At 38.0% G+C, this 12,508-nt stretch overlaps 1 protein-coding gene across 1 annotated transcript in view; it reads right to left on the minus strand.

Moving 5' to 3' along the window:
* Nucleotides 1-12,508, minus strand: part of Tle4 (TLE family member 4, transcriptional corepressor) — a 128,116-nt gene that overhangs the window by 11,582 nt on the left and 104,026 nt on the right. The window contains 6 exon segments of the mRNA XM_051194022.1: nt 1,917-1,993; nt 2,470-2,663; nt 2,988-3,120; nt 4,232-4,384; nt 4,796-4,849; nt 5,711-5,830. Of these exon segments, the coding sequence (XP_051049979.1) occupies nt 1,917-1,993; nt 2,470-2,663; nt 2,988-3,120; nt 4,232-4,384; nt 4,796-4,849; nt 5,711-5,830 (731 nt within the window).

The following is a 12,508-nucleotide window of genomic DNA, read 5'->3' on the forward strand; positions in this document are numbered from 1 at the left end:
TCAGGGATCCATGTGGTAGAGGAGGTGGAAAGGTTCTAAGAGCCAGAGGTTGTAGATGATTCCAAAGGAACAGCATTTTCTGACACAACAGAGCTGATGCACATATGAACTCATAGTAGCTACTACAACATGCACAAGACCTGAAACATTTAAGCCAGATAAAATTCCAGCATGGAAAAGGAAAGTGGGGACATAGTCCCACAATTAAGCAAAAAGTTATTTACAAATGATAGCTGTTAAGAGAGGGAAAATCTTCAATGGAGTGATACTGAATACATTATTCTACAGGGCAAGCCTCATGCTCAGTGTAGTTGGCCAATACAATATTGAGTCCATATTTATGCCTATGTATGCTTTCTTGTTTGTTTTGTTTGATTGAGAAAGAAAGAACATGAAGTTGGGTGAGTAGGGAGGCTCTGGGAGAAGTTGGAAATGGGGCAAGAATATGATCAAAATATTTTGCATTTAAGGAAAAAAAAAAGCCAGCATCATATATGGTCAACTTATACCAACTGGGACTTCTCAACCCCACAGTTGTGAATCAATGCATTTCTGAACATTATATTAAAACCAACACAACACAAAACAAAACAAAACAAAAAAAAAAAAAAAAAAAAAAAAAAAAAACCTGTTCTGCTTTTACAGAACTTATATTTAAGTTAACACAATGGTTACAAGTAAGCATTCAAAAGCTGGACATGATGGTGCCCCTTTCTACTACCAGCCCAGCATGTAGGAGGCAGATGCAGAAGGACCAACAAACTGAAGTCTATTGACTTCTATTGAATTCTATCTCAAAACAATTAGAGGAAAATGACAGAGGGGCCAAGAGGGATGTAATTTAAAGAAAGAGTTATTATGGCAGAGTGCTCTGTTAAGAGGGCATCTAACAGAGATCTGAGGTGAGATGGTGAGTTATAAAAAATGTTGATTGAGGAGGATCAACGAGAATACCAAACAGACAAGCAGCCAGGGGAGCCTCTGGGAGGGGGAGTCTTCAGTGGCTACTCAGTCATGCCTGGATAGTCACGACTGGAGATGTAGCAAAAGCATGGTAGGTACAGTTTTATGAAAGATGTCAAAGACTCGTGTGTGTGTGTGTGTGTGTGTGTGTGTGTGTGTGTGTGTGTGTGTGTGCGCGTGCGCGCAAGGATGCTTCCTAAGAAGGAAGGAAAAAAGTCAGAGTTCCTTTTTTTCTCTCCTTCCTTCCTTCCTTCCTTCCTTCCTTCCTTCCTTCCTTCCTTCCTTCCTTCCTTCCTTCCTTCCTTCCTTCCTTCCTTCCAGGAGCCAAATACTTACTTTAAAAGTTTTCTTTGAAGACCGAGCTAATTAGAACTGTGTTTAGGTAGTGAGGGAAGAAGAAAAAAAAAAAAAAAAAAAAAAAAGTCTAAGGATATTGAAATCAAGACTGTGGAATTGGATGTAGTGAAATTTGAATATAGAAAAAGAGGCTAAAAGAGGTGTGTTGTACTTGGTCTGTTATCGCTCCAGAAGAGTGTGAACAGACATTCCAAATGCTCAGCTCACAGTAAGGAAGCCAAATGAGCAAACTACCTTTTCTGGAAATAGAACTGAGCAGAAGAGTGTCCTGATTTTTTTTGATGCTTAGCGTGTCTGTTCTCTACATGTTCAAATTGTAATCATCTAAGTTTGTATATAAACATCACACTTTCTGAACAACTGTCTTAAAATCAGCAACAGACATGGAGAAGCCCTGACTGCCAGAGCTGCTTTTACAACTTACATTTTTATATGAAGGCTTGATTTTAAACTGAAAATACTCCACCTTATGCCTTGTCTCTTGCTAAGAGAAAATGAAAAATACTATGGAGCCCTATTACTATTGAGTAAATTCCCAAAATCAAGCAAGGATTAGGGCTCAGTAGAATTAATCCAATGGGACAAAAGGTACTCACGGTTTTCCTCCTGGAATGCCTGTCAAGTTTGGAGGTATTGCTGACACGCGCATATGATGGTGTGGATCAAACCCCACCTAAAATTACATGCAAAATAAAACAACAGATTCACACTTACAATACCTTGCACATATGGCATCTGAAGCCTAGGAAAACAGATAATTTGAAATTTGAAAATATGATTTTAGATATATCTACAGAAGTATTTCTTGATAAATAACAGGATGCTTAGGATATAATGGTCATTTATTTAAGACTGGAGAATACAAGAAAATTATACTATTGTTTATTGAAGAAAAAAAAGCTTTACCATATTTATTCTCTTTGTTGTAAAATTTTGTAGTTTAAAATGTCAAAATGACTACATATTTTAAAATTCATAAACTTTCTCATTTTTCCAAAGAAAATAATCAATACATAATCCATGTATCTTAATTTATAAAAAAACCACTCAGATTCTTTGATAAATACCTTATATTATATAACCTAAATTAAAAAAGAATGCAAGACAATGTTGTGTGTTCCCAAACTCTATAAAAGCAGGTAAACATACCACAGGTGATCTTCCATAGGCTGCTGCAGCTGCGGCTGCTGCAGCAGCTGCACTCATCTGGGGGGAGATGTTGTGCAGCCCAGCATAGGCAGCTCCAGGGCTGGTCAGCTCCCCATTCATCCCAGCATGGGGCACAATCCCAAAGGGAGTTGGATATGGACAAGGTACAGCCATCGGAGTCCTCAGGCTGGATGCTGAGAAGAAAACCAATAACACACAAAACTGTAGTAGCACATAGTTCACTTGGTTAATAATACAACCCATAACTCAAATGAACTCATTTTTACTATTGTCAAAATCATTCAAGCCTTTGAAATGGTTCAATCATCTATGTCATTTCTCTGAACAGTTTAACACAGGCTAGGCATGGGTGGGGCCACATGCCTGGTTTGGAATACTTACCTTATCTAACAGCACTGGTCATCACTACTTTTAACAGATTGTATTACTTTAGTCACTTAAAATTTTTTTAAAAACAGAAGTATAAATGCATATACAACATTTCCCCCCATACTAACCTAAAGGGTCCACACCTGGTGGCTTTCCAGGTACAGGCCTTAATCCAGGAGTAGAGTTACTGCCAGGGGTAGGTGCATCAGTTCGCGGAGTAGGAGTACTGGACTTTGAAACGGGAGTAGTGGATTTTTCATTCTAAGAGAGAGCATTTATCAGCCAGGAGAACATGATTTTAAAAGTTTCTTGAATATTAAAACAGTACACAAAACAAAACAAAAAGGGAAATTCAAAAATTTCTTCAGTTTCTCTTGTATTTTGCATCAATTAAAAGTAGCTGGCAAAGAACTAAGAAGGCACAGTTCAGGAAGACATGAATTGAAGCTGACCTGAGATCATTTTGAGGAACCTAATCTAAGTCAGATGCCAAAGAAATTCAACAACTGAGCACACTGAATGTGGGCCACATGCTAGTGGCCATGGTTATGTTAGGCTCCTAACATGATGTTCACATCCTAAGAAGTTCCCTATCTGATCCTCTCAGAAAATACCCACACATGAACCCTCATGGAACCCATGGTATAAAGATTCTCCTTACCTTGAAGAAAAGACAAGTGGGTTCCAAACCTTCATCAGGCTTTCTATCTATCTATCTTACACACTTATAATTCTGTATCTGCACACAAACTGAAGAATCTCCCTATCCTTTAGCTGTGAATTCAAAGGGTCACTGAACTACATATGGATTTTTTAGAAATGAAAATAAGTGGTGAGCTTAAAAAAATAGTGGATTTGCCACACACAAATGCAATCAAACCATAGCTGCAGGAAGAGGTATAGGGACAATGCCTTGACTAGTAGGAAGTTAAGTTTGGCATTTGGCACTTTTAAAGTGACAGGAAACTTCTGATGCAGAAGCTAAAATGATAACAGCTGTGTATAGCTTGGCAATTCAAATGCAGCCAGTAATAAAATGACAGTGAAACCCCAAACCAAGTTCACCACAAACCACAGGCAATAAGACACCTCCCTAACTCCAATATGTTGTTTTCACCTTTACTAAGATGTTTTTCTCTTTTTATCCATTATCTTTTTCTTAACCTTACAGAAAGACTCAGGAAACAAATATCATCAATTTAGTAAATAGTTCTGCTCCAAAACATCTTTTCTAGTTAAACGTATATCTCAAACACACATATCAATTGGAAATCCAAAACCTACAAAAAATGTGAAATATAAAAAAACTGAAAAATTAAAATCCAACAACTATACTGGAAGTGGCAATTCTGGTAAGGATGGAGTAGCTTACAAGGCTAAGCTCTTTGGATTTGGAGGAAGGAGTACTGCTGGAAGATGCAACAGAGGCGGGGCTGATGGGGGCATCTTTTTTGAGGAGGCGCGTCTTGTCCAGGCCATTCTCCCTTGGGGAATGTGCTGGGCTTCCTCGAGGGGATGATGGATCCTACAAAGAAAAATAAATTAAGACTCACAACTCTCTCACAGCACCGAGGTCCTTGACTGGGGAAGTCTTCTAACTGAAAACACTTAACAGCTTGCTCAAAAGTACAAAATGTTTTGAAAAAGTAACAGGATTAACTGAAATTGCTAAAGAAAATGCCTGGTGTTGAGGTCAGATTCTAAACAAAAACAAAAATCAAAAAGTCTATTAATCTGCTAGGAGCATCAATACAATCATTAGGGTGGCACCTGTGAATTTCTTGTAGTGGAAAAAGACAGTGGCATTTGAAAGGAAGGACCAGCACTTCTGAAAAGGCTGGCATTGTATAAAGTCAGTAATAGTTTCTCGTAAGTAGGACACTAGCCTTTGTTACAGCTGCGGAGCAGCAGGAAGTGCAGCAAGCCACAGACATACCTCATTGGACACATCAACCACTAAGTTGTCATCACTCTTCTCACCATCACTGTCCTGCAGAGAATTGAGAAGCATTATCTTTACCCCCGAGAGAAAAAACAAGCAACATTAGTTTCAGCTACATGTATGTGCCCACACCAGGTCCTTATGATGAAAACTGTACCAAACAGACTTACTTAAAATTTTATAATGTTTTTTCTTTATTCTTCATGTTGATATTATGAGCTAGGAAATGATTCCATTTCCCATCTTTGAAATATGGAGTACAACAGCTTGCTTAGTACTCTAAAACACAGAACACAAACTTTCACACCCACCTAAACACAGAATCCAAGTGTGGTTGGGCATGGTTTGGTCTGGCAGCATTTAAAATATCTGAGTAAGTCACTGCATGGTTAATCTATGAGATACAAATCCAAAATTTGAGCTTTTTGTGGAGCCTGCAATCCTACAAGGAACCAGTTGATGGGAAGCCAAACAACAAATACCTGCCTCCACAGTTCCTACCCAGCATGTTCCCATCTTGTATGGGACCTGCCCAGACACTAGAGGAAAATGACCTCCAATTCACATGAAGGACATTCTGGATGGCTAAGTTAACCACATAAAGTTCTGGAAATAAACTACCCTAACATAAATAATAACTAGTATATCCAGATCTTAGATTAGTTGCTATAGGAAAACACTGTGATCTTGTATACAATGCATTTATGTGTACACACATACATGTATGTTTGTGCAAATAAACACACACAGTTTCAGTTTGGCACAGCTATAAATACCACATTTAAAGAAAAATCTCTTAAAGGATATTCTTATCCTATGTTCTAGAATTGGCAGGCAATGGTTAAAATTACCAACTGATAAAGGACAAGAAAAACTGGCCTCCCCCAAAGCAAATGTGGGTGAACTTACATAGCGAGCTGCAATTTCCTTTTCTTCTGTTTTCTGTTTTTTGCTTTCTGAAGAATAGTCTGTAGAGTTCCTGTGTTTCTCAGAACCCCGGAAACTGGCTGATGGGGATACCGAGGAGCTCTGGAATTAGAAATAGAAGCAGGATTGAAAAAGATCATTCACTTAGAGCAGTTAAACAATTTTTTTCCCTGTGTGTTCTGTGTTACATGCCTGGGAAGTTGTTAGGAGGAGACAGGAGATGAAGGAGGGGATGAAGGAGAAAGACAGAGGCATAGAGGAAAGAAATGGAGAAGACAAAGCAGAAAGATGAGTAGAAGATAGAATAAAAAGGACTACAGGCTGAGTAAACTCCAAAGAGTAGACCTGGTCTCAAGTATCTCAAGCATGTTGCTTAAGAGTTTCACAAAGTTGGGGAAAGGAGGAACACAAGAAATAGCACTCAGAGAAAAACAGGTCGGCTTTGTTTTGTAAAACTTACTGGCCGACAGAAAGTATTTGAAATTTCTACAGAGAAACTGAATACAGTTGAGCTTAAAGGATAACCAGTAATTTCTGATTAAAAAAATTAAAAAGGGAAAATAATCATTAAGGATTTTAGCAACCAAATGTGGTGGCCATGTGATATGTGGATCATAATCACAGAGTTTTTTTGCTCAGCCTACATGTACAGCCTGAAGGACCAAAAAAAAAAAAAAAAAAAAAAAAAAAGTCCCTGCAAACATTAACTATATTTCAGAATATTCTACATAAGCCTACTCATTTTGTCTCCGGAAACCTTAAACTCACTGTGGCCAAAGCAGAGGAAGAGGGTTCATGCCTCAGGAGACCACAGTAAGGGGCTATGTGCCTCAGGCTCAGGCCACAGACTTCATGTCTGTGTTTTCAACAGGCACTTAACTTGAGGTGTCCCTACACTGGTGATAAGAGTTAAACCCTGAGAAAGATGGTTCTTTGCCATGAAAGTTAGATGATTACTGAACACATGTATGATAACTTAAAACTATGGATGGAAAAGTGAATCTGTCAATGCCATGGGCTAAAGAGATAGATGGTCCAGTGGCCTCAGTGTTCTTCTCTAGAACCCTATGTAAATCTGGAAGAAACAGCATGTGCCAGTAACTCCAGCCCTTCTATAGGGAGATGGAAGGAAAAGCCAAGAGAATCCCAGGTCAGAAGCCAGCTGCCCTACTGTATACAGCAGCACACAAGAAAAGACCTTGTTCCAAAAATGTGAAAGGCAAGGATCTAACCTACACACACACACTCCACATCAATCCATCCCAACTTTGGAATAAGAGACAGAAGAAACCCTTGGCATTATTCAGTAAGGAAAAAGACTTGAACAAACCGCAAGCGAAGTCATTTTATGACTTTTGTTATTTGTTTTTATGGTGATGGGGATCTAACCCAGGACCTCACATGTGGCAAATGTTCTCTACCATTTGGCTATATCACCAGCTTCCAAACAATTTTAAAAGGAGACTAGGTAACTAACTTATAAGTCTTTACACAATTATAGTTTATTTCTAAGCCATAAGATTTGAGGTTTTTGTTTCTTATTCTTATTCTTACCAAACCCAATTTAGTATGGTTTTATGTCACATGAAAACCAATGGTTTCCAACCAGAACTTTTTATCTAGCCATCAACCCTAATACATTCTCCATACTTCTGGAATTTCTATTTCCCCAAAATAGATTCAGTCATCTATCCGTATTCTTCTTTAAAAAGGGCAACTGTTTTCCTACAACCATAAGAAAGACATCTGAACTTCTGAGTTTGGCTGAATTCCAAAGCTCCAACTACCAGCTCCAATCTATAGTCCTGGGCCTGCCCTGAACCCCATTAGTGAACTGAGGATGTTCCTCAGAAGTCTATTATTTTCATAGCATCTGTAGTCTTTCTCCATGGGATTACAGACGTGTCCTTTGACTTGGTATCTTTTAAAATCCCTTTTCAGCATAAAAACCAACTTTTAAGGTGAGTTTTCAAAGCTTCCTCAGATGCTTCCAGGCAGAATTAGTTACTCCCTTCCTGTTCTTCCCTCAATATGCTGTTCATTCATTGGGTGTAACATGTATAATAAGTGGACTGCTGCTTGTTTACAAAGCCACTTCCTACTTCAGACTGTAGCTCCCTATATATAGGTAGGCAGCATAGAACTGGCCAGGAATGTTTTTTAATCATTAAAAACAATCCTTATGACCCCTGAACATGTGTTTTAATCTAGTTCAAAACCCTTGAGATATATAAATTAGTTGGAGGTGGAGGGGCAGGGTAGAAAAGAGAAATTGGGAAGAGATAATACCTGAAGGTCTTTTAAAAACATCACATAGAAGCTTCCTAAAATGTATACATACAAAACAGGATTTAAATAGAGGTATATTAAAATGGGAGGAATACCCCAACCAGATACCACTACTAAATAAAAACAAGGAATGAATTATCTCCTTTGAGTTGTTGGCCAATGGAATCCCATAAACTAAGCATTACAGGTCATTGCCATTGCTCTTGGTTACCATCCAGAAAAACGACAACAAGAACCTATTGCTAAAGACCCCACATACTCAAGTCATAAAATATGATGAAATTAAGCTCAATTGGAAGCTTCATCTCTACTGGCTAGCTTTCATAGGGCTAGAGGGTACAATATATGCTACTGGAGGAAAAATGTAATCATCAATTAGCTAGAGGGTACAATATATGCTACTGGAGGAAAAATGTAATCATCAATTATACTCACCTGTAAACTTTGTAAGCCACAACAATTACCTGTCTGGCCAGGGCCACTGGTATAGTGGCAGACTGTTAAGGGAGTAAACCAACCACTTTCTAATTAGATTTAGGGTCTATTCTATAAACGGAACTCAAATGTTGCACTGTCAATGAGGTTAACAACCTGTGACTAGATAGCATTAAGTTGACTCTTAGTTCCTTATTGTTATACTCATAGGTCAGCAAAATCTCTCAATCCTCAACAAAGAAGCTACTTCTTGCAGGAGGTGGCAATGAACAGACTTAACAACTAACTGGTCAATATACAGTGACTGAGAGACCTTGGAGTGCTCAAACCTAAATGGAACATCTGTATCACACCTCAGCCCTTCAAGGTTCAGGTGATCTATTGGATGGGGAGGCTGAAAGACATAATAAAGAAAACTGTTTTCTGGATATAACAGAGAAAGCTATACATAGGAACTCACAGCAGCTACAACAGCATGCATACAGAAAGTGCATGTGGGTGACTGGAGAGGTAGATCTGAGGAGTTGGGGGTAGGGAAAGAACATGATAAAAAAAATAGTGTATGAAATTCTCAAAGAACAAAAACATTATTAAAAAAACTCATGAGATACATTGAAATTCATTGAGTAAAATGTGCTAGGGTGCCTTGGAACTTTAAAAGAGAGTTTTGCCTTTTCTTTATCTTACTCCTTTACCAATGAGATGCCTTCTCGTACTAATTTGGTATTTTACAAATGAAGAAGAACTTGTGTGTGTGTGATTAATGCTATCTGAGCCCAACTCTCTACATTAGTTATTTCACCTTACCAATTTCTAAGCAAAAATGGATGTATTTTCAAAAATTACTGCTAAAAAATGCTTGTTTAGTCATTTTTGTCTTGTTTTTTGAGACAGAGTTTCTCTGTGTAATCTTGACTGTCCTGGAACTAGCTCTGTAGCTCAGGCTGGCCTCAAACTCATAGAGATCTGGCTATCTCTGCTTCCCGCTAGGATGAAAGGTGTGAGCCACAACTGGCCTTTCACCAACACTGCCCTACACCTATAGTCTTAGTGCTCATTTATTTTCAAACATGAAATATCAAATAGCTTTCTTGCTTATGGTTGCTGTCTCTCATATGGACAGCTTTCTTTCCTCTGTGTGCGTATGGCGTACATCCACATCCCTATGTAAATTTGCATGCATGTGGTATTTGATGCTGGGTGTCTTCCTTGGTCTCTTTCCACTTTATTTAGGCAGGGTCTCTTGCTAAACTCAGAGCCAATCATTTTTGCTAGTCTAGCTGGGCAACTAGCTCTACAAACAGGCTGCCTTCCTCTTGAATGCTGGGATTACAGAGAGGTTTCTTTGCTTATATGTGGGTTTTGGGGATCTGAATTTCTTCAGGCATTTGTCATAATTTTATTGCAGAACAGATTTGATTTTGCTAGTAAAATAATAAAGTAATTACCACTACTACTTAAAGGTTAAGCTAAGCAATGAATGCTAAGGTGATAAGTGACACCCTAATAACCTAACTGTTCTGGAGTTAAACTAACTTGGCATGGGTTCTCACTACACAGCTTAGTGCTACTGGATAGGCATTTGGGTCTTTTCTGAGCAAGAGAGTGGAGAGACTTAAATGATGATAAAGACATTCATGCCTTTGCCAGAAAAGTTTATTTCCCCATCTCTTTGATTACTATAAAAGCTTAGTTAGGCTGGTTATTTACATAGCTTACTACTTAAGACACTTACTGGAACTCCATTATAGCACTATATAAATCTAAACATCTAGACTCATTCAGAAAAATATTTTCATTACAATTTATCATAATATAAGCAATATGTTACACATGGGTAGTCATAGAAGCAGATCAATTTAGAAGTCAAAAAATACTCCGGATGCTAATGCTTTGTAAAGTTGTGCATTAAAAAATCCATTTTTACCAGGAAAAGAAACAAAATAATGTGTTTAAAAAAAAAGGAGGGGGGGGGGGTGTTACAAAGAGACTCCAAGAGAAAAAAAATAATATAAACTTGCATGTTTCCCATGAAAACCCTAATTACACTGGCAGCACAAATGTACTTTATAGATATTCCTAGTATTACCAAACAGGCTTTTTTCTAAAAGGAAAAACTCCTAGATCTCATTTTGAAATTCACCTTAGATTTTACTGAGGCTGTAGAACTAATACCTCTACCAACTTGAAATGGGTGGCCCACACCTGTTTACCTCCAGATCAAAGACAGCATTATGGGAAAGAGTTCTATCAACTACTTTCCAAAGGAGGTCATATTAATATAATTAGCTAATTTTAATAACAGGGAGCACCTTTGGAGTCAGACAGTATGGAGTCTTCTATTTAACAGCTCTGTAGCCCCAGGAATGATGTTTAGCCTCACTCAATCTCTTTGTTGTTTGGGATAACAAGATACTATCTTCATCTACTCTGCACTGCTTTCAGGATGGAGGAAAACAATTTATATAAAGCTCAAGAAATAGTCTTTAGATACACAGCCTAGCCCCTGAACTACAACAATGCTGATAACACACTGGATACTGTGGCTTAGTCCATTATAGTTACTATGAATTGGGAAAGAGAGGTCCATGTTGAGGACTATTCTAGGCACTTTGTAGTACTTCCCCTCAACATAGATATTCCAATGACCCAAGATATAGGGTTTCAATAATAAAATTCTGATTCTATTCGACAGAGATAAACACCATATTCCAATGGGATTTTCTAATATGATTTCAAATGTCCACCAAACTAATTCTGCTTTCTATTGCTATGCTTAGAAATTCTAGCCCTCTTACAGATTAGAAGCAAAAATAATATGCTATAATTTGAATGGACATCTAAAATAAAGGACCCAGAAAGTTTGGGCTAGCACGATAGCTCAACAGGTAAAGGTACTTGCCACTAAGCCTGACAACCTCAGTTTATTATTTGGAACCCAGAGTGGAAGGTGAGACAAACTCCTCCTCCTCTGATCTCCATGCATACTTTGTGGCACTTGTGTGTCCTGTCCAAACAAACAAACCAACAAACAAACCTGGAAAAAATTCCTAAAACTCACTGGTCATGGTCATATCTACTAGTTATTAAAGAATAAGTCAGTTTTTAGACAGGTAAACAGGGATAATGAAGAGCCAAGGGGCACCATGAAAATCTGTTTAAAGCGTGCTTTGTTTTCTAGGCTTCTTTTGTTTTCAACAATAACCATTTAGATGACAAATCACACTGTTACACTCTCAAACCTTAGTATGAGTGGGTCATGGTAAGTTTAGAGAAACCAGAGAAGGAAGGCCAAGATACCCACAGGTCCTTCACTGACACTAAAACCAAAGTCCTTAATCAACATTTCCCCTGCAGCCTCTTAGACAAGCTGAAGGTGCATCCTATACCAAGAACAAACAAACAGTAGTGACTTACTTTCTTTCAAAAGGATTTATTTTTTATTTTACAAGCATCAGTCTTTAGCCTGAAGGTCTGTATGCATACTGAGGGCAGGCCTGGTATCATGAATGCCCTGGAACTGGAGTTTTAAATGACTGTAAGCTGTCATGTGGGTGCTGGAAACTGTAGTCAGGTCCTTTTCAAGAGTATTAAGTGCTCTTAACTACTGAGCCATCTCCTCTAAGGCCCCTGAATCTAGAAAGCTGTGGTTTTGCTGCATCTCAACAATGAAACAAATACTCCAGGAGGTTTTGCAATAAAGTTGATAGCCCAATAAATTTATGTGCACCAAGCTAACATGGTACCATATTCCAGGTGTCTGATTGATGTTTTTATTGAATAATATTAACGAAAATATTCACATTCCCAGAGAACAAATGAATAAAACTCAGTTGTGAAAATTTAATACCTTAAAAATGAAAATCATTTGGTCAAAATGTGTAAGTCTCACATGGCAATTCATATTACATGCAGATTTATGTAAATTAACTAAAATTCAGAGCATACCACTGTTGACTGTGGCAAAGCACTGAGTCACTGGTGTTGGTTTACTGCTCATTACACCAAGACTTTTATTTAAATGACCTGCTTAATTAAGGATGTCATAAAAAAGCA

The sequence above is a fragment of the Phodopus roborovskii genome, unplaced genomic scaffold (genome assembly GCF_943737965.1).
Source record: "Phodopus roborovskii unplaced genomic scaffold, PHOROB, whole genome shotgun sequence".
Taxonomy (NCBI): domain Eukaryota; kingdom Metazoa; phylum Chordata; class Mammalia; order Rodentia; family Cricetidae; genus Phodopus; species Phodopus roborovskii.